At 36.1% G+C, this 22221-nt stretch overlaps 1 protein-coding gene across 2 annotated transcripts in view; it reads right to left on the reverse strand.

Annotated features, from left to right (window-relative positions):
• Positions 1-22221, reverse strand: part of VAPA (VAMP associated protein A) — a 45774-nt gene that overhangs the window by 16210 nt on the left and 7343 nt on the right. For both annotated transcript variants that reach the window (XM_047827384.1, XM_047827385.1), the window contains exons 2-4: positions 6109-6261; positions 2041-2144; positions 1302-1382 (exon numbers count right to left, since the gene is read on the reverse strand). In XM_047827384.1, the coding sequence (XP_047683340.1) occupies positions 1302-1382; positions 2041-2144; positions 6109-6261 (338 nt within the window). The remainder of the gene's footprint in view (positions 1-1301; positions 1383-2040; positions 2145-6108; positions 6262-22221) is intronic.

Raw genomic sequence — 22221 nt, forward strand, 5'->3', positions numbered from 1 at the left:
TTTTTTTTTCCTTTTTTGTATCTAAATGGCATAATGGATGTTAACTAAACTTATTATGGTAATCATTTCACAATATATGTATGTTAAGTCATTATGTTGTACACGTTGAACTTGTACAATACTATATGTCAACTATATCTCAATAAAACTGGGAAAAAAATAACATATTATTAGTCAACCCAGACAATGTGCTATTTACGTTTTCTCAGTTCCAATACTAAGAGCTATGCAAGCTATGAGCTTTCTAGCAGCATTGGCAAAAGACAGAGTAGACTACAAATGGGAAGCATAAACATGCCACTGAACCCCCACTTTCCAGTAAGAATATATGCATTTACATTTTTTATTTTTGGCAAATACCTCAACGTGCCTTTAAAAGGGCATTAAAAAACACAAATAATTTGACTGACACCTAGTTACCATTCAGGGACTCTTTCATTTCAGCTTATCCTAAAAGAGGAACCCAATAATTGAGCCCATGTATAAATCTAATCTGGGAATTTACTTTTCAAGAGGGCAAATGGCTTCCAGATCAAGGCAACAGTCATGTCACACTGTAACCTAACTGTACTCAACATTTCTATTTACCCACATTATTTTATATATTAAGTCACCAAAAGAAAAAACTCACTCAACTCAACTTTGTCTAGTCCCTCCTACAAATCACAGAAAAAGACTAAAATGTGAATTTAAGAAGGGGAATAGGGAAACTGACCACAACTCATCCTATACAATCACAGACGACTTTCCAAACTACACACATATATCTCTCAGTCCTCCAAACTGTATCTGCCTCACATCAACCCAAAAGCAACACAGAAATTACTTACTAAGAAATAAAATCATATGGATTTTGACCAAAATCAATAGTAAGTAAAATACCTGGCAATAGCCAAACTTGGGAATAAACTACTTGTTCATGTAAATTACATCTTTTATCCCCAGATTGCTGGTACACAGTTGTCAAAAAGGAGTTTATGTCTATTATTTAATTATATTTATGCATATATATGTCTCACTCTAAAGAACTTGAAGTGGTTTAAAAAGTGGCAAAAATTGGGGAGAATTAACTGATTCTTCTCCATCATGCAGATTGTTATCTAAAAGCATTTTTCTTCTTGAATGAACAAAATGTCTAAAATGAAAAAAGTGTCTCAAGTTTTTTAAAAACTTAATAAAGCACTGAATCTTATAAAGTAGAACAGCATCATTACACAACCCAAAAAGGCCAAAAACAGAAGCAAAATTCATCTCAAAGTAAACGAGAACAGCCTCCAATCTTCTTACATTTTCCTACTTACCAATTTATCATTTTCATTGGGCATTTCAAATACACATCTCAATTTAGAATCCATTAATTCATCAGGTTTTGCCTCTTTCCACTACAAACAAACAAAACCAAACATGAGACAGAGAAAGCATGACCATGACAAATAAGTTTCCCCTCAGGGACAACCGTAGCTGTCTGAAGCAGGGGTAGTCAGGAGGCATGGCTGCACCCTGATATTGATCACTCTGCCACTGTTATCAAGCAACGCCACAGAACTGTTTACAAAATCCTAAAGAAACCTACTATCGCCAGCATTCTTAGTAGTAGCATTTCTAAAGTGTTTCTAAGAAATAGTATTTCTATTGGGGCGCCTGGGTGGCGCAGTCGGTTAAGCGTCCGACTTCAGCCAGGTCACGATCTCGTGGTCCGCGAGTTTGAGCCCCGCGTCAGGCTCTGGGCTGATGGCTCAGAGCCTGGAGCCTGTTTCCGATTCTGTGTCTCCCTCTCTCTCTGCCCCTCCCCCGTTCATGCTCTGTCTCTCTCTGTCCCAAAAATAAATAAATGTTGAAAAAAAAAATTAAAAAAAAAAAAAAAAAAAAGAAATAGTATTTCTACTATTCCAAATTCTTTCATTTTTGAAATTATCTGTAATAAACAGATTTACAAGGTTTTTTTTATTTTAAAAATTAGCTTTCTCAACTGAGAACTATACAAATCCATGGTTTAAAAAACATTCCCCAAAATAAATTCGGTTTCACATTTATACTTACCACAGCTTCCATATCTGAAGTGTTTGGTGGAGCAAAAATTGTTTGTACCATAAACTTGTGTTTACTCTTCTCATTGGGATCATAGTCAAAAGGCTGTAGCATTACTAAATAAGAAGAAAGGACACATTACTTTGTGTATTCTGAATGTGTTTGCTTCTTATCACTCCTATTACCTCATTCACTAATATGCCAATTTAAAGAAAACCAGAAAGAGTTCAAGAAACCTAATACTGGATTATTTACAGTAAGGATCCAGAATCACCTTTATAGCTCCAACTATTTTAACAACCCACAAAATAAATAGCTATTTAAAAAATAAATATAGGGGCGCCTGGGTGGCGCAGTCAGTTAAGCGTCCGACTTCAGCCAGGTCACGATCTCGTGGTCCGGGAGTTCGAGCCCCGTGTCAGGCTCTGGGCTGATGGCTCAGAGCCTGGAGCCTGTTTCCGATTCTGTGTCTCCCTCTCTCTCTGCCCCTCCCCCATTCATGCTCTGTCTCTCTCTGTCCCAAAAATAAATAAACGTTGGAAAAAAAAAATTTTTTTTTAAATAAAAAATAAAAAATAAATATAAACCTATGACTGTCCCCTCTAAATTTAGGTTTGGGTAAATTTTCTATATATTGCCAACATTAACTATGATAATACCTGTAAACTCAGATTAAAATCTAGTAAATTGTTTATTAAAACTAGGCATAAATATAAGGCTTCATTTTGGTATTTAGTGATAGTATCTTTTAGAATTAGCTAGGATATGCAAAGGAGAAATTAAAAGCTAACTTCAAAACTCCCAACCATTTGTTAGCATTCTCATAAAACTAATTTTTGAGGGGTGCCTGGGTGGCTCAGTTGGTTAAGCGGCTGATTTCAGCTGAGGTCATGATCTCATGATTCACAAGTTCGAGTTCAAGTCCCACATCGGGCTGTGTGCTGACAGCTCAGAGCCTGGAACCTGCTTCTCAGATTCTGTGTCACCCTCTCTCTCTGACTCTCCCCCGATTGCTCAGTCTCTCTCTCAAAAATAAATAAAAACATTAAAAAAAATTTTTTAACTAATTTTTGAAAAAAAGATTTTATTTATTTTTTTTTTTTTTTAAATTTTTTTTTTCAACGTTTTATTTATTTTTGGGACAGAGAGAGACAGAGCATGAACGGGGGAGGGGCAGAGAGAGAGGGAGACACAGAATCGGAAACAGGTTCCAGGCTCTGAGCCATCAGCCCTGAGCCTGACGCGGGGCTCGAACTCGCGGACCGCGAGATCGTGACCTGGTTGAAGTCGGACGCTTAACCGACTGCGCCACCCAGGCGCCCCGAAAAAAAGATTTTAAATAAACACCTACTCAGGAAGTCTACCAATCTGTTTATATCTGATTCTAAAAAACAAGGTATACGAGGAAAAGGTATATACTCTCATGATTTCAAGAATTTTTCTTAAGTCCTAATTACAAATTCAAATATTTCTAAGCACTTAAGCTTTTCAGTAGCCTTTTAAAGGATTTTTAGAGGTTCCATATGATTATAACTGATGCCAAATTATGTAATATAAACTTAATAAATGGCTATAAGAATGGATCTAGTTACACAAAATATGTATATGGTATTGTATAAAGTATTCCCTGTTAACAGGTAAATTACTTCTAAGATATACCTTCTATATATGTGTGTCAACACTTTCAAAAAAAAAACAAATGCAATTAAACAATGGTGAGAAACACCAATCATATAAGAAAATCTTATTTCTAAGGTGTATCTAAGAAGTCTATTAACTCCCATCATGGTTAAAAAAAAAAAATCTTTAAAGGGCCAAATACATAGCAGGAAAAAAACGCACAAGGATGTCTCAGAATCCAGATAAAGCACAATGAATGTCCATTAATACCCTTCACTGAGCAATCACTGTAGGCTCATCACTAGGAACTGAAAAAACATGGTTGTGACTTAATGACAGTTATAGTCCAAGTTATTGCAGACCATATAGTAAGAGTTACATCATCCTAAAAATATAAATATATACACATATACACACATACATACATGAATACATCAACTGAAAGAAAAAAAGAAATGAGTGTGTAGCACAGTCAGTCAATCAAGGAACAGTTGCCAGTGGAAGAACAGTTTGAGTGACTCCTTAAGGGAAGGCAATACACTAAAAATTGAAGAGCTAAATTCTCAGTGGACAAGATCTAAAGGCACACCATGGAAACAGTAACTAGTATGTCTAGAGTTTTTAATACAACAAGTGCCCAACACAAGGGGCTACGTGAGAGAATGTTTTGAAAAGTACAGGCTGTTCCCTGAACGACACAGGGACTCAGAATGCCAACCCCCCATACGGCTGAAAATCCACATCCAACTTTTGGCTCCCCAAAAACTTAACTACTAATAGTCTACTGTTGACCAGAAGCCTTGCGAGAACATAAATCATGGATTAACGTTTATTTTGTATGCTGTATGTATTATGTACTGTATTCTTACAATAAAGTAAGCTAGAGAAAAGAAAATATTATCAAGAAAATCAAAAAGAAGAGAAAATGTATTTATAGTACTATACTGTCTTTACAGGGAAAAACCCACATGTAATTGGGCCTGCGCAACTCAAACTTTTCTTTAGAAACATTAATACAATGAACTTTAGCAATCTAGAACCCTCAAAGAAAAAGTCATTCTGAATAGTTTTATGGATTCCTAAGGATAAAACTGGTAGCACCAAAAAACTATTTTAAACTACATGGAGAGAAACAATTCTGTCTTCCAATTTAGCTAAAAGGCGTAAAGATTTAGAGAGCAACTTCCAGAATGAGTGTAGTCATTATTTTATCTTCTTTTCCATCTATCTTTCCCATCAGCTGACAACTTGGACAAACACCAACACATTCCTCCTCGGCTACCACATCATAAGATTCACTAAAAACATCTTTTTAGAAGGACTCCTAGCTCTGAGTCTTTGAGTCTACATACTGAAACAGGATTCAGTGTCACAAAGAACTCGGCAGTGTGTCCTTCACTGCCTTTGCAGTCAAGTTCTACTTCTAAGCACTCTCCATCTGCTTGCTATAGGCCCTCACTCTTTGCATAATTTGGTGTTTTTAATCTGCTGTGGACGTAAAAACCAGGCAACTGAGACACAATTATCTTAGGAATACTTATCAGGATCACACAAGCATGTTTTGTTTTTGTTTTTTTCAAAAAAAACATATACGTGGCTGGGTCATGCCCCCAGAGATTTTGAGGTGAGAGATGGGAGGTCCATGTGTATTCTTGTTCCATGTGTTATCGTGACATATAATAGGAAGCGAAATCTACTGCTAGTAAGGAAGAGTAAATGGTCTCCATGTGAAGCCTAAGAAGGTCCCCCATAATTAAGGTCCCCCATTCTCATACTTGTTTCCTATTTCTCAGCTATGTCAGGTAATACTGTTAAGGACAACTATCTTGGGAAGTCTGATGGAAGAAAGGAAGTTTATGGAGGGCATTAAGGATGACACCAGCACAGACTCCACAGCAGGAGTAAGCAATCCATACAGAGAAGGAACCAAGCATACTCCCTGGATTACAAGTAAACACAAAAGGGAGTCATGAAACTAAACTGTTTGGCATTTACAATAAAAGGCAGAAACACTCGTCTAATTTGATACAACCAGCAAAAAAGAGGCACTGTACATTTCTAAGATTCTGAATAATACTTGTACAGCTGCATGCAATATGTAACAATAGCTAGAGATCTGAAGAGAAGGATCAATCACAAAAATGATACACTATTTCAAAGATAAAATAGAGCAGAGAATGTGGTAGTAAACTGTAGAAATAAAAGATATAAAATTTTAAACTGAAAATAATTGCTTATAAATTGACCACAGACACCCCCAACCACAAGGTAAGGGTGAGAAATGTTAAAACAGCTGGCATATAGTAAGGTAACAGAAGAACATAATTAAAGGCAAGCCAGAATAACTTAAAAACAATTTCTCTCCCTCCAGATGAAACTCTATTAATTAAGACCAAATTAAACATAACCATAAAAATGTCGGAATTTAATACTGTTCAAAATCAGAACATGATTTGCTACCTGAAACAGTCACCGTCAACCCTGGGTCAATAATTCCACTGTTGGGCCTCACACAGTACCGACGAGGTGCTGTAGTCTTCACTTTGAAACACACTTTTCTATCGGATGGATTTCGCAACTTAAGATTTGTAGTGACTACATCTGTGAAGGGGCCTGTAAGGTTTAAAAAACAAAAACAGAAAAAAAATTTAACTGGACTCACACTTATACGAAGCAGAATTCAAAATTCAATGTATACAATCTCAATTTTATTTAAAGTATATAATGAAATCTGTGTGCCTAACTGTATCAAAACACTAACAGTACTTCTTTCCAGGTACTACACTTACAAGAGTTTTATTTTCTTCTTCTTCCCTTATTATATTTTACAAAATTTCTACACGAACATGTATTATTTCTATCAAATAAAAAGTATTCCAAACATTGTAATTTATGAAGTAAGCCCACAATTTTATTATACATAGTGTGCTCTTACCACATTACTAAAAAGATCAGGTTTTTCCAGTGTTCTGCAAACCAGTGCCAGTCTTTAAATCCATTTACCAAGAAAACTGCAAAAATGTGTACATCTGAAGATACTACATCCAATGACAATAGTGCTCTTGCTTCACATCTCAATTAGGTTCAATTCATTCACTCATTCATCCATTCACTCACATATTTGTTAAGTATTTATTACGAGCACTGTGTCAAATGCTCTAAATACAAAGTTTTAAGTTTTGGTGATGTACCCAAACGTGAAATTATAAAACAAAGAATCCAGAAAGGTAATCCAGTCCTGCCTAAACTGAGTAAGTCCTAAACTACTAGAACCTCATTTTGTTAAAGGGGGGATAAAAGAAAGGTTGTGGCCATTTTTTACCTTGGCAAAAAAAACAAACAAACAAAAAAAACAAAACTGTAGGGCATTATGTACATCAATTCAGACAATAAAATGAATACTTTTTCCATTGGGCATAGAAGATAAATTTAAAAAGTATGTCCCAAGAGGAAGCAATAACCACATAACTTATAACTAACACAAAAGCAATTTTAAATCATTTTCAAAGCAATCAGTTTTAAGTTATATTTTTTAATGTTTTTATTTATTTACTTACTTATTTAGAGAAATAGAGACCGAGCAGGGGAGGGGCAGAGAGAGAAGACAGAGAATCCCAAGCAGGCTCTAAGCTGTAGTGCAGAGCCCAACACAGGACCAGAACTGACAAAACTGTGAGACCATGACCTGAGCCAAAATCAAGAGTGGATGCTCAACCAACTGAGCCATCCAGGCGCCCCATTAAGTTATATATTTTGAAAAGCAAAAAGGCTGAAATCAAAGACTACTATTACAAAGGCTATCTTTATTTAAGGAAACAAGAGTAAACATGTCTTTTAAAACTTTATCATTCGGAGCCCAGAATGAGAAATTTTCAGCTCTACCAGGTAGTTTCCCATTTAGTTGAATACTGGAAAACCATCTAAGACAAAGGTTTGATGGGGAACAACAAATAGTCAAATGGATGAAAAGAGGCACTAGGAAGAGTGCAGGAGCAACTAGAGGAAAAGAAACAGACTTCAAAGTCAGGCCATTAAAAGGTACTTATTTCAAGTACTAAGGAGTGAAATAATCTTATTCTATGCTTGAAGTTTTAAGTTATAAAATATTTTCTAACAAAGACTTAGAACCAGGAAGAGGGAAGAGACAGAAATGAGAAAAGGTTAGCAGAAAACATAAAGACAGAGAAACAGTTACAAAAAAAAATTAAAGAAAAAGTCATTTAAATCAACAGTTATAGGTCTTTTTTTAAAAAATATATATATATATGAAGTATGATCTTTTAAATGGCTACCTTTAATTACATGATCAAAAGATCATTTAATTTGTATATTATCTTACTCCCTTTGATTCTTTAATTCTAAATGCTTGCATTTTTCAACAAGCAGCTACTTAACAACCCCACCATACACTAGCAAAAGAGAGGTACAGGGGAATATTGCAATCTGTCCATTTTGCACTTGAACCCACAATACCATTGGCTAGCAACACAGTTTAAGCTACTGATGAAACTAGGGGTCTTAAAGATATAGATTCCATTTCTTAATATTCTCAAAATTCAGAAGTTACTACAGATATTTGAGAATACATAAATTTTTAAAGGACTATTTCAAGTAGGACTTTAACATTAGTAGTAAGCATGGCCAAAAAAACAATTTATTAGTAACATGACAAAAGAAACCTTTCACAAAACTTTAATTTTGAACAATCCTATACTTTTATAACATACGTAAGATTTTTTAAATGATCCCAATTTTAGAGGAAAGCAATTTTCCAAAATAAGGTAAAATAAGTTTTTTAATTTTTGAGAGTGTGTGTGTGTGCACGAGGGGGCGGGGAGAGAGGGAGGGAGAGAGAGGGGGAGAGACAGAAAGAGAGAAAGAATATGAATGAATGAATGAATGAATGAATGACTATGAATCCCAAGCAGGCTCCACACCTCAGCAAGAAGCCTGAGGTGGGCTCAATCCCAGGACTGTGAGATAATGATCTGAGCTAAACTCAAGAGTCAGACGCTTAACCAACAGAGCTACCCAGGTGCCCAAAATAACTGACTTTTAAAACTGATTTAGAAAATGACCATATATCAATTTTCATCAACATATGAACTCTGAAATAATACTGAAAATTTATATGCAAACTGTCTAAAGATGACGATAACAGCCCACCAAAAAGAAAAAAGCCCACCAACTTAAAACAAAGTTCTTAACTGGACATGTTAACCATATGAGTAAAATGTGAAATTACCTACTTACAAATAAGCCCACCTAACATATGAATTTGAAATTTTCTGCTCCACTGTGTCCCTATAACCAAGCATCTTAACAGTGCTCTCCCAGTAGAAATAACTCCCTGCAGACAGTTCAGAGTCTGAGCCCATTTTCCCCGGTTAAAATGGAAAATCAGCAGTTACTGATGAATGTTAGCATAAGAATGACCACATTTAACTGTTATAAGAGGTCTTGGAAAGAAACATCAGGTCCACTTTTGTGGGTCACAGAACCCTTTAAGAATGTGATGAAACCTATATACTACCCCAGAAAATAACACATGTGAGTGAAATGTTCACAAAAATTTTACATGGAATTTTTGGGGGGGAATATGGGTGAGACAGGAAGATTAGGGTGGGTGGGGGGTGCTGGGGTATATCATAGATCCCTGAGCCTACAGGTTAGAAAGACCTGATGAAATCCACCTTTACAGACCCTCAAAAATAGAGGGAAAGTTACATAATTTATTGTAAGCACTACAACCAAATCCTAAATCCAAGGGTGATTCTCCTCACGGGTATTTTTGTCTAACATCAGGACTGGGTGGGTGGTGCTACTGGTGGGGGGAGAAGAGGAATGAAGATCTTAGACATTCTGCAATGCCTGGGCAGTCCCATACAATGAAGTATATCATGCCCTCATCCAACCAAATTATCATATATTCCTTCAAATCATCAAATACGCCTTCAAATTCATATTGGAAAAAAATCTCTTTTCCAGAAATAGATCTATTGTGTAAAAAAGGAAAAATTTGTTCTCCTTCCTCTTGAAAAGGTTACATTTACCATCACAGAAAATTATTCTACCAACAGTAATACCACTCATGACACTTGAATCACCACAACACACTTGTTATCAGTCAGGAGACATTTGTAGGTGACATACCCGATTCTATCCCTATCCACAAATTTTATTTTGCCCTTATTTCAAAATGTTAAAGAAAACCAGTCAGTCCAATTCAGGTAACTGTTGAATTCTCTTAAATCCAAACTTACTTGTTATTAGGAAGGTTACAAGTACCTGGCTAGTTCACTATGTCTTTTGTTATAGTCATGCCCAAACATTTACACTAAAAGGCATATTTCATTATAAATTTATTTTTTTAATTCTCTTTTAGGGTATAGTTAGGGTATTATATTAAAATTTTAATTTGGGGGCACCTGAATGGCTCAGATGGCTAAGCATCCGACTAAAGGTCGGGTCATGACCTCACCGCTTACAGGTTCCAGCCCGCCTCAAGCTTGCTGCTGTCAGCATGGAGCCTGCTTCAGATCCTCTGTCCCCACCTGTCTCTATCCCTCTCCCGCTCACACTCTCTCAAAAAAATAAACATTTAAAAAAAAAAAAAAACTTTAAAACTTTCATTTTTATGCTGGTAGGTAATTTTATATATGAATTTCATTTTGAGATAGTAAAGCAAGTATTAAAGAATATAAAATATACAAATGGGGTACTAATGTCCAACAGGGTTAAAAACCACTGCATCACCTCAGTAATCTGCTTGACTGACTGAAAACTTATCCTCTGCAATGCTTAAGTGGTTAAACCAGTAAGAAAAATAAGTAGGGGCACCTAGGTGGCTCAGGTGGTTGAGCGTCGGACATCAGTTCAGATCATGATCTCAGTTTGTGAGTTCAAGCCCCACTTCCAGGCTTGCTGCTGTCAGTGCAGAACCCGCTTCAGATATTCTGTTCCCCGCCCCTCTGTCCCTCCCCCACCTGTGTTCTCACTCTCAAAAATAGATAAAACATCAAAAGAAAAGAGACAGAAAAAGGAAAGAAAAGAAAAACAAGTAGAAGCACCTGGGTGGCTCAGTCACTTAAGTGTCCAACTCTTGATTCAGCTCAGGTCATGATCTCACAGTGGTGAGATGGAGCCCTACCTCCGGGCTCCAAGCTAGGCGTGGAGCCTGCTTAAGATTCTTTCTCTCCCTCTCTCTCTCTCCCACCTCCCCTTCCCCCTGCACCTCCCCCGCTTACATGCACAGTTTGTGTGCTTACTCTCTGAAAGAAAGAAAGAAAGAAAGAAAGAAAGAAAGAAAGAAAGAAAGAAAGAAAGAAAGAAAGAAAGAAGGAATTACCTTAAAGTCAGGATAGGGATCAACTTTGCAGAGAAAGAGATAGTAACTGGGATTGGGTACAAGGAAGTTTTTAGAATAATAGCCAAGTTCTAGTTCTTGTCTTAGGCAGTGATTTCATGGGTATTCACTTTTTGACAATTCTACAAACCATACATATTTTTCATTTATGCAAAACAATTTTTTTTAGAAAAGCTGATCCTTGATGTAACCTATAAAAAAAAAACAAACCTGAAAACAACAGTGAAAAGCAGTTTGGATGAGAAAGTGAACATCTGAAGCAATTTATGTAAAAACCAATGTCCATGTTTTGAGGACTATTAACAATCCCTGTATTGAGGAAAATCCTGTTAGGTGTCTAACGTAACTGCTTAGTTTAACATTTACAAACAATTCCTAAAAGCGTCCATTTTTTTTATTTTTTATTTTTTATTTTTTAAAATTTACATCCAAATTAGTTAGCATATGGTGCAACAGTGATTTCAGGAGCAGATTCCTTAATGCCCCTTACCCATTTAGCCCATCCCCCCTCCCACAACCCCTCCAGCAACCCTCCATATTTATGAGTCTCTTCTGTTTTGTCCCCCTCCTTATTTTTATATTATTTTTGTGTCCCTTCCCTTATGTTCATCTGTTTTGTCTCTTAAAGTCCTCATATGAGTGAAGTCATATGATTTTTGTCTTTCTCTAATTTCACTTAGCATAATACCCTCCAGTTATATTTCATTCTTTTTGATTGCTGAGTAATACTCCATTGTATATATACCACATTTTCTTTATCCATTCATCCATCGATGGACATTTGGGCTCTTTCCATACTTTGGCTATTGTTGATAGTGCTGCTATAAACATGGCAGTGCATGTGTCCCTTTGAAACAGCACACCTGTATCCCGTGGATAAATGCCTAGTAGTGCAATTGCTGGGTCGTAGGGTAGTTCTATTTTCAGTTTTTTGAGGAACCTCCATACTGTTTTCCAGAGTGGCTGCACCAGCTTCCACTGCCACCAGCAGCGCAAAAGAGATCCTCTTTCTCCGCATCCTCGCCAACATCTGTTGTTGCCTGAGTTGTTAATGTTAGCCATTCTGACAGGTGTAAGGTGGTATCTCATTGTGGTTTTGATTTTTATTTCCCTGATGATGAGTGATATTGATGAAAGCATCCATTTTAAGATGACCTCGTAGTATACTAGTCACCAATCACAGCTACCATACATACATCCTATGTTAGAGATGAAATTTTAGTTTATATGTAAATTTCACTATTTATATTCCATATAAAACAAGAAAATTACACAAAATAGTTTACATTTATGTGTACTCATCAACTGGAAAAAAAAAAAACCTACAGTCAAAATAACCTTACCTTTTACAATTACATGGGTTGTCTCCTCCTTTAGTCTCACTTTAAGCAGCCACCACATTTTCTGTCACCAAGTATTCTAATTCCAACTACAATTGTTATTACTTACAATTGTTATTCCAACTACAACTGTTATTTTGTTATAGCCAAAGTCCTATACCCAGAAACAAATGCTAAAAATCAGCAATGTAACACACACAAATATTGTCTCTATGTAAAAAAAACTCTGAACATAAATTTGTAAAAACCTGGAAGCTAAAATCTCAAAAATGTAGCACAAGTTGAAGTCACCTCATCCAGAAGGAGGTCCCAAGTGGGAATGGCCTGCCTCCTTTACCTAAAAATATTTTTCCAGCATGAAATACCCTTTATACTCAGTATACCTAAAATGCTAGCATTCAGAGCAATGATTTCCTTCTAAATAGTGGGACCCTTATTCTCCAAACCCACAATCTTAAAAGGAACCCCAATAAGCTTAAAAAAGTACAACCACTCTGACTAAAGAATTTTTTTAAATGTTGTCACCCGTCCACATTTTGATACGAACTGCCATTGAAGTTTTCTTGAAATGTCAAGATGAGTTTAGGTGCAAAGAAAACTGAGTTGTGGAAGAGAACAGTTGGCTTTTTCCCCAACATTGTATTGAAAATTTTCATACAAAGAAATTGAAATCATTGTAAACAATCATATATCCATTACCTAGATTCTACAATTAACATTTTGCTGTATTTACTTTAAGATTTATCTATTTCATCTCTCTGCCCATCCATCTTATTTTTAATGCATTTCAAAATAAGCTGAAGACATCAGTACACTCACTTCTACTAAATACCTCAATATGCGTATCAATTTGAGTTCACTATTTGCTTACTCTGAAAAGAATCAAATTTTAATTCATGATAAGCAGTAGTACAGAGCATAGAGCATTTTAGAAACAGAAAAGGCCTCTGAGGGGCACCTGGGTAGCTCAGTTGGTTAAGCATCCAACTCAGCTCAGGCCATGATCTTGCAGTTCACGAGTTCAAGCCCCGCATCAGGCTCTGTGCTGACAGCTCAGAGCCTGAAGCCTGCTTCAGATTCTGTTGTCTCCTTCTCTCTGCCCCTCCCCTGCTCATGCCCTCTCCCTCCTCCCTCCCTCCCTCCCTCCCGGCCTCTCTCAAAAATAAATAAAAGCATTAAAAAAGAGAGAGAGAGAAGAAAAAGGAAAGAAATGCCTCTGAGATGAAGCTTAAAATAAGCAGGCAACATACATGAACATTAATTCATGAACTCTGTGACTTCCATTTTTTTTTTTTTTCCAATATATGAAATTTATTGTGTGACTTCCACTTAGATGACCTACTCAGAGGCCTATTAGGAGAGAAGTCTCTACTGACCTCTAGCATTTCTACATGTTTTGCCAATAGGAGGCCCTGGGGCTTTCATCCAGACTATCTTCTCAAGGATGTCTTTAAATAGTGAACAGTCTTGGAAAACAATGTCTCCTTCCTAAGGAGAGAACAGGTTTGCTTACTGGCTAGTAAAATAGGTCTTCCTCTAAGAAAAAAGGTCAGGTAAGTTTCCATGTAGCCCATTAGGAAAGATTCAGGCTCCCTACGCTCAAGGGACAGTCTCAGCTATGACACAGAACCACTATGGGAACAGCATCTGCCTAAACTGAACCCCTGTGTGTTGCCCTTTGAGGAGGCAAAGGAAATTAACACAAATATAAAGCTCGTGCTGTATGTAGTGTCATGAAGAATAAAGTCCTTTGTCTCTAAACCCGGGGATCACATATATCTTTTCTACCAATATTCATAAAATCGTAGTACACTCTATTTTTAGACCCTTTAGTTCTTGACAAGATCTTTCTGAGTTCTTGGCTATAAGGAACAGACTCAGTTAGCAGCCTCTGTATGATTAAAAACAGACAGTGCAATGAACCAAAGCATGAATCTTGGAGGAGAAATATGACTGACCATACAATTCACACAATACATAGTCTACACCTCTCAATGGCACTTCTCACTTACTTTTTTATATACATGTCTTATCCAACAAAACTACAAGCTCCCCTAAAAAGAAACATTCACTTCCTCCTTGAATGAACTGAAGTAATTAACACAGACCTTAAGTCATAGTAGCTGTTCAATATTATTTGTTAAGTAAATACACACTGGAAGTATCGTTGGGACAGTCACATGAATTCTTTTTCATCAACATACAATGACAAAAATGTCAGAAATATGTATGTTCTGTTTCTTTTTTTTTTTTTTTTTTTTTCCAACGTTTATTTATTTTGGGACAGAGAGAGACAGAGCATGAACGGGGGAGGGGCAGAGAGAGAGGGAGACACAGAATCGGAAACAGGCTCCAGGCTCTGAGCCATCAGCCCAGAGCCTGACGCAGGGCTCGAACTCACGGACCGCGAGATCGTGACCTGGCTGAAGTCGGACGCTCAACCGACTGCGCCACCCAGGCGCCCCTGTGTGTTCTGTTTCAAATGCTACGACTCCAGGTCTTCATAAGTCATTTATGTTGACCATTACATTTTTACTCCTTCATCCTTCCTTTATTGAAACAGAATAGGTAAAAATTCTAATAAGGAAAGCTGGATGCTCAGCTCAAACACATAAATAATTCTGCTGCAGCAAAGCAGGTGATGACTACACTTTATTCAATGTTTCCACAGGTTTTAGCAAATTAATAGCTATATCACTGATTAAACAGTTTTCCAGTTACATGAAGATGACACTGAATACCTGTCATACTAAATTATGTATGTGAAGTAGATACAGTATACAGAACATCAATTAAGAATTTGCACAGTAATAGTAGCATGGCAATAGTAACAGTAAAAATAGTGTTAACAACAAAAAAATTTTTATAACAGCTAGCCTTTATTGAGCCTTCACCCTGTATCAAGAACTTTGCATGAATTATGTCCCTCATAGGCTTTAACAAGACACTTTATTATCCCCATTTTACAGATAACTTGCCTGCAACAAGTTAAAACACCTGTCATAAACTACAAAGCAGTGGAAGTTGATCGTCAAACCTGGTCTGACTCCAGAGCCTGAACTCTCATAAATTCTATATGTATTTTATGCAAACTACCTAGCTACAATCACTTCCTAATTCATAAGCATTCCAGGCAGATTTCTGCAGCAATAAAGCATGAAACTGCAGTCAAATCATTAATATATGATAATGATTTTTAAATGGATATATTTCCCTTGGTCCCATATACAGGTCAACAACTGAGTATTTCCTGAAGTATCATAAACACTGAGAAAATATCCTGTGTTTTACATCCAAGAAAGCCCTATAACATTTTCTTTAGAATTTTTAAAAATGAAGTCACCTTAATTTATTTCATTTTCTATGTTTTTTTCCAAACACATTGAAATCTCAGACTTGAATGTGGGGTCCACAAAGACTGGGTCTTTGTTCTGTTCTCTACCATATTCCCAGCAGCTGTAAAAATCCCTGGCATAGAGGGTAGTGAATAAATACTATATTGTACAAATATTTTTGTCCAAATAAACAGAGTACTACTTTCTGGAAAACAAAATGAGTCAATGCTATTCAAGAAGGTTTTAAAAACACTAAACATATTTTGTTATAAAATTTCACTAACATTAATTATAAAAATATGGATCCTGACATTAATAATGTATCATGAATACATGATGAGAGTGCATCACAAAAAAATCTCCAAAATACACTGAGTACAGAAGTGTGTAGCCATTCAAAAAGAAAAAATCAATGTTCCCATTCTAGGGTCTTAAAATCATAGTTGAAAGAATTCATCAATAAGCAGGAACCATGTCTTATTTCTCCTCTACCACTTTCAAATAATGTAGTAGTGTTCTGATCACACAGTTAAATACTCACTCATTACCTTCACATGGAAAAGCACTTAAGTAAAAAGTCAAAACATCTATTTTCTTTGTTCCTTTGGAAGCCTTTTGGAGAGGGAGGGGCTAGTTCCTGTCATCAATGGTGTACTATGACTTTCATAAAAACTGTAACACAGTACACTGGTTTTGAGGCTTAAGAGCTAAAACTATTAACCAGGTGATTGACCCCAACCAAATCACTTGACTTCTCCAGGACAGTCTAACCCCTGCAGTAGACAGGGGTCATTAGTAGACAGAATGACCTTCCAAGGCTCCTCTGGGCTTTAAAATTATGTAACATTACGGGGGCGCCAGGGTGGCTCAGCTGGTTAAGCATCCGACTTCGGCTCAGATCATGATCTCACGGTTCATGAGTTCAAGCCCTGCATCAGGCTCTGACAGCTCAGAGCCTGGAGCCCGCTTCGGATTCTGTGTCTCCCACTCTCTCTGCCCCTCCCCTGCTCATGCACTCTCTCTCTCTCAAAATTAAAAATTAAAAAAAAAAATAAAGTGACATTATGATCAACTTCACCTACTGCCTATCTTCTACTCCATGGTAAAATGGCAGATAATTCAATCCTAAATTCTCACAGCCTTATTAACATTTTGCATAAAGTTATTGTAAACATTTTAGAAGTGTTTTTTCAGACCTTTTGATGCATAGGCTGTTCACTCTGACTTTAACAATCCCAGTGTCTTGAAAACAGGAAGGAGAGCATAAACAATAAATTACCTTTTCACAGAAATGAAGTATCCTTCTGATTTGTAACTTTATACAAATTATGTCCTTCCACTGTGTAACCATCTACTAAAGAAAAGATGCACACACACCTAAAAAATTATTTGAAAGAGAACATTTCTATTCACGGCCAAACATAAAGGATGCACGCTACTTAATTTAACATCTTTATTAAAATAGAAGTGCTCCCTATCTGAAGAGTTTAGAAAAGTTTTTAAAGTCTAGATAAGTAAGATGGTAGGAAATAAAAGGAAAATGCATATTTGGAGAGAAATTAAAATAAATGTTTTTAGCACCATTTACAGATCTAAAATTCTTGAAAATATTTGTACTATGAGAAATGGTAGTATTAACAAAAATACAGAATATAAGTATGCAGAATTATACACACAAAATATATAAAAAGAAATATATCAAATGTTAACAGAGATTATTTCTAGGTAAGATTGAGTAATTTTTATTTGCTTTACACTTTTCCATCCTTTTTCAATTCTCTACATTAAGCACTTATTTTATAATCAGATGGGACTTTTAAACATGTACACATATTAGTTTCATTTGTTCATGAAATCTTTTATTTGTAACGTGCTGGAGGAAAACTGAAAAGATTCAGAAAAACACATCTGAGGATTTCACTGTTATTGAAGTTTTTGGCAGTGGGAAAAGTACTCAGCAAACAAGACCAAGTGATTCATCTTCCCTGATAAGTTATAAAGGTAATTTTTTTAATAGAGAAAACAACTAAACAGGAAACAAAGATACCCTATACCTTTAAAAGTATGGTAGTCGAGACTGTTAAAAACTGAGAACAAACTGAGGGTTGATGGGGAGTGGGAGGGAGGAGAGGGTGGGTGATGGGTATTGAGGAGGGCACCTTTTGGGATGAGCACTGGGTGTTGTATGGAAACCAATTTGACAATAAATTTCATATATTAAAAAAAATTTTTTTAATTTAAAAAAAAAGTATGGTAGTCACTCCAATTCATGTCAGATTATCCAAGTACTAAAGTAAATATATATATAAATGAATATATGTATGTACACGGATATGTATGGAAGCACAGAGCTACAAAATAAAAGCTGTAAAAACACAGGCCCATAAGAAACCTAACAAATTGTATTGCAAGCTAAGTATTTTAAAGTCCTCTCATGTTAATTCTTTTTTAGTTAATATCTATTTGTAAAAATGGTAACTGAATTTAATCACACCCTTAAAAAGCTAAAATACACATTAACTACACTAATTCATTTAAACCTGAATTTTGAAAACAGTACAAAATGTTCACGATTACTCTAGTTATAAGAACATTCCAAATGCCAGTGAAAAGCAACCAGGCAAACTATGTCATATCAATGACAAGTCTTCAAAAACATCTATGTGAATCTTTTTCCCATAAAAATTTAAGACACTGGTTTTAGATTATTTTCATAAAGTGAAGTATGTGGACAATCATTAAGTTGAACATATTTTCACAAATTATGAAGTCCAATCTTGTTTAATCAATGAATTTATTATGAAGAACAAAAATCACACTTAAGAGTTTATTATAAAGATATAAAGAGTCTCTAGGACACAGGAAATGAAGTATAGCTGGCCTCAAAAGAGGAGGCTGTATTCAAGAGAAACTGGTTCCTGGGACTTCAAGATCTCTGGCCTGCTTTTCTCTCCCTCTTCTCTCTCAACGGAGTTGCTTCTGCTTAAACGTGGCACAAATCAGCCTGCTTTAAAGACCTAAAGCCTAGCATCTAAACTAAGTGTGTTTAAAGGGGCGGTATCAAAATTTTGACTAATCAGTCATCAGCATATGTATTGGCTGGCCCTGGGTTAGGTGCTCACCATGAAACAATCAACACTGGGGGAAGAGGGATCCTAAAAATCTATCTGCTGCTTAGAGCCACCTGGCTCTTTAACAGAATCTATAAACAGAAGCCATTCTCAGAGAAGTAAATACCCCCAAACAAACTTGTCATACTTCTTACAAGAGACCATCAATTGATGCCAATAGCAAGAGCTCAAAGAAACGACACATTTATATAGTTATGATTTACAAATTAGATTTAGATATATAAATAAGATCTACTTTGAGATAATCATGGTTTTCTATTTGTCTTTATATACCTTGATTTGTGATCTGTTACTGGAAGGTTGCAAACATTGGACTTGTTTTCTATTTACCTTTCTATAACTTGCCCTCTTATTAAAAAAAATTAAGACCTCAGACTGTTAACACTTAAAATATTAATTAAAAATTAAACAAAATAATACAGGAAGGACAAATGAAAACCTTCTGATCTCATCTTCCGAAGCTATCTAGTAACAAAACAATTTTAAGTTTTTCTCTCTTATAAAAAAAAGAGTTCACTGTATAAAAAAAGAGTTCACTGTAGAAGTCCTGGAAAACAGAAAAGTAAAAATACAAAAGACACTCACATCCTAAAGAAGAGCCAATGACTTGTTAACATTTTCTTTCCAATCTTTTTTCTTGCACATATTACCATAAACAGGCTCATATTTATGCAACTTTTTAATGCGGAAGTAAGGCTGTTACCACCAATCAACATCACTAAAACTGGGAAAACCAGACACTGTCTATCCCTGATGTGACACAATTCCATCCATGAATTATTTTTACCACCAAATACTGACCTAAATCTAATCAAGCCCTCAAATCTAAATCCAAATTTACAGGAAAGACATCCCACACATACCTAGACTATTTGACAATTCAACCACCTGATCTTCTCAACAAGAGTATGATTAAAAAAAAAAAAAAGTGGGGGAAGCAGTGTTTAAAATTAAGACTCGGATACACGACAAACAAATGCAATGCGTAAGCTGAACAAACCAGCTAAAAAACAGACATACAGGGGAGACCGGGTGGCTCAGACACTTAAGCATCAGCTGAGGTCATGATCTCACCATTCCTGAGTTTGAGCCTACTTCAGACTATACATTGACAGCGCAGAGCCTGCTTAGGATTCTCTTTCTCTCCCTCTTTCTGTCCGTACCCTGCTCGCTTTCTCTCTCTCAAAATAAATAAACTTTAAAAAATAAAAAATAGAAGTACATACAATTGGGGAAATCTTCAACAGGTTAAATATTAGATGATGTTAAATAATTATTTTTGGTTTTAAGATAATGACATCACAACTATGTAAAGAAAATGTCTGTTTATTAGAAAAGCAAACTCAAGTATTTAGGTTTGAAATGTCGTTATCCAGAATCTATACAGCAGCTGGGGCACCTGGGTGGCTCAGTAGGTTAAGCGTCCAACTTCGGCTCAGGTAATGATCTCACAGTTCGTGAGTTCGAGCCCCACCTAGGGCTCTGTGCTGACACCTCAGAGCCTGGAGCCTGCTTTGGATCCTATGTCCCTCTCTCTGTCCCTCTGCCACTCACGATTTGTCTCTCTCTCCCTCTCTCTCGAAAATAAACATTAAAAAAAAAAAAATACACAGCAAACAAAAACTAAACAAATATAAAATGCTAATAATCATTAAACTTAAGTATATGAAATTTAAGTATATAAAAGTTCATTATGCTTTTATGAATGTTTGAAAGCTTTCATAAGAAGTTTTAAACTTTTTATCTAGTAATCTGTGTCCCATTTCAGTTATAATAAACAAGGATTTGCATACAATAGCTCCCTTCTTACATTTAATTTTCTACCAAAACAACTTTTTAAGGTTGAGGATCCATCCTGTATTAACCACTTTCTCCTCTGAAAGGCAGATAAGACTTCAATGAATCTATCAAGGTTAAGATACAAAAGCACAAGAAAAAGATCAGGAAGTGCGTCTAAAAAAATAAAAGGGTGCTTACTAAACTCTCTTCACAGAACATCTCTGCATGGTGAAGGAAGGACTTACTTAAAGGAAATTAAAAGGTAACTAATACAGGGGCACCTGGGTGGCTCAGTCCATTATGCATCTGACTAGATTTCAGCTCAGGTCATGATCTGAATGTAGTGAGATCAAGCCCCACAGGTTCCACACTGGGCCTCTGTACTGGATGTGGAGCCTGCTTGAAGATTCTCTCTCTCTCTCCCTTTACCCCTCCCCTGCTCGCTTTCAGTCTAAAATATAAAATTAATAAAAGGTAACTAATGCAGTAAACCAATAAGAAAATTACCAATACTGACAATCAGAAAATATTAAACTCTGAAGTATAACTCAAGTTTTCCCAATTCCTTACACTGTAAAACCCTGGATTGTGGGTAACTTGGTCTGCAAGTGTTCCGCAAGACAAGCAAACATTTCCAATAAATTTCAACTTGATAAACGAGTGATATATTGCGATACGAGTAGTACATGATGCCGAACATCACATGATCACAACTGAGCCAATGGTTAAATTTGCTTTGATATACGAGAGCTTTGAATTACAGCAGGTTTCCGGAACAAATTACGCTCACAAACCAATGTTTTACTGTATATTATTTGTCTACTTTACTGAAAAATCGTGTTTTCTTTTTGTTCTCAGATGTCACACATATTCAAAATCCTTAGGGCCAGAACACCCAGGAAATCACCTAATCCTGCCTGTCACTCCACAAATGAAAAAGGTGAAGCACAAAAAAATCTATGGTTAGTCAGCTTTTAACAAAATACCCTATTATCCCTTTCCCGAAACTAAAAAATTTTAAAACCACAACTACCTGCAAAGGCAGATGAAAAACCCTACAGAAAAAAGATCCAAGACGAAAAACATGGGAATTATAGGAGAAACCACTGGAGTCCTATCAATACATCAACTTTATTGGGCAATCACCCATGGCAGATCCTGTTACCATGGATGTAAAAATAAAAGAAATAAATATATCCTCAAGTAGTTAACCTAAAGTTTGGGAGAGAAAAAATACGTAAATATAAATACTATGTTATGTGGTATGTAAGTGCTGATTATCACAGATAAGCACAGGCTTCAATAGTGGCCCGAAGAGAGCAGTGACCAACTTGGACTGCAAGAATCCAAGACTTCACAAAAGGAAGAGATTCTTGGAGACTCCTTGACAGATATGAGGGAGAATAATAATCTGGACAGAGCATGTGCAAAGTCTTGCAACAGCTTAAAATGTTTGGGAAAATGGTTTCATATAACCTAAAGCTATGTGTAGAAGAGAAATGGGGTGGCAGGCAGTGGATTCTGGACTTTTTCATCTACGTAATGGGAAAATATGCCAGGTTCTTTATAAACCAAGGGAGCAAGAATATGAGGTTTGCATTTTACAAAGGGTAGTTCTAGCA

This window comes from Prionailurus viverrinus, chromosome D3 (assembly GCF_022837055.1).
Source record: "Prionailurus viverrinus isolate Anna chromosome D3, UM_Priviv_1.0, whole genome shotgun sequence".
NCBI classification, from domain to species: Eukaryota; Metazoa; Chordata; class Mammalia; order Carnivora; family Felidae; genus Prionailurus; species Prionailurus viverrinus.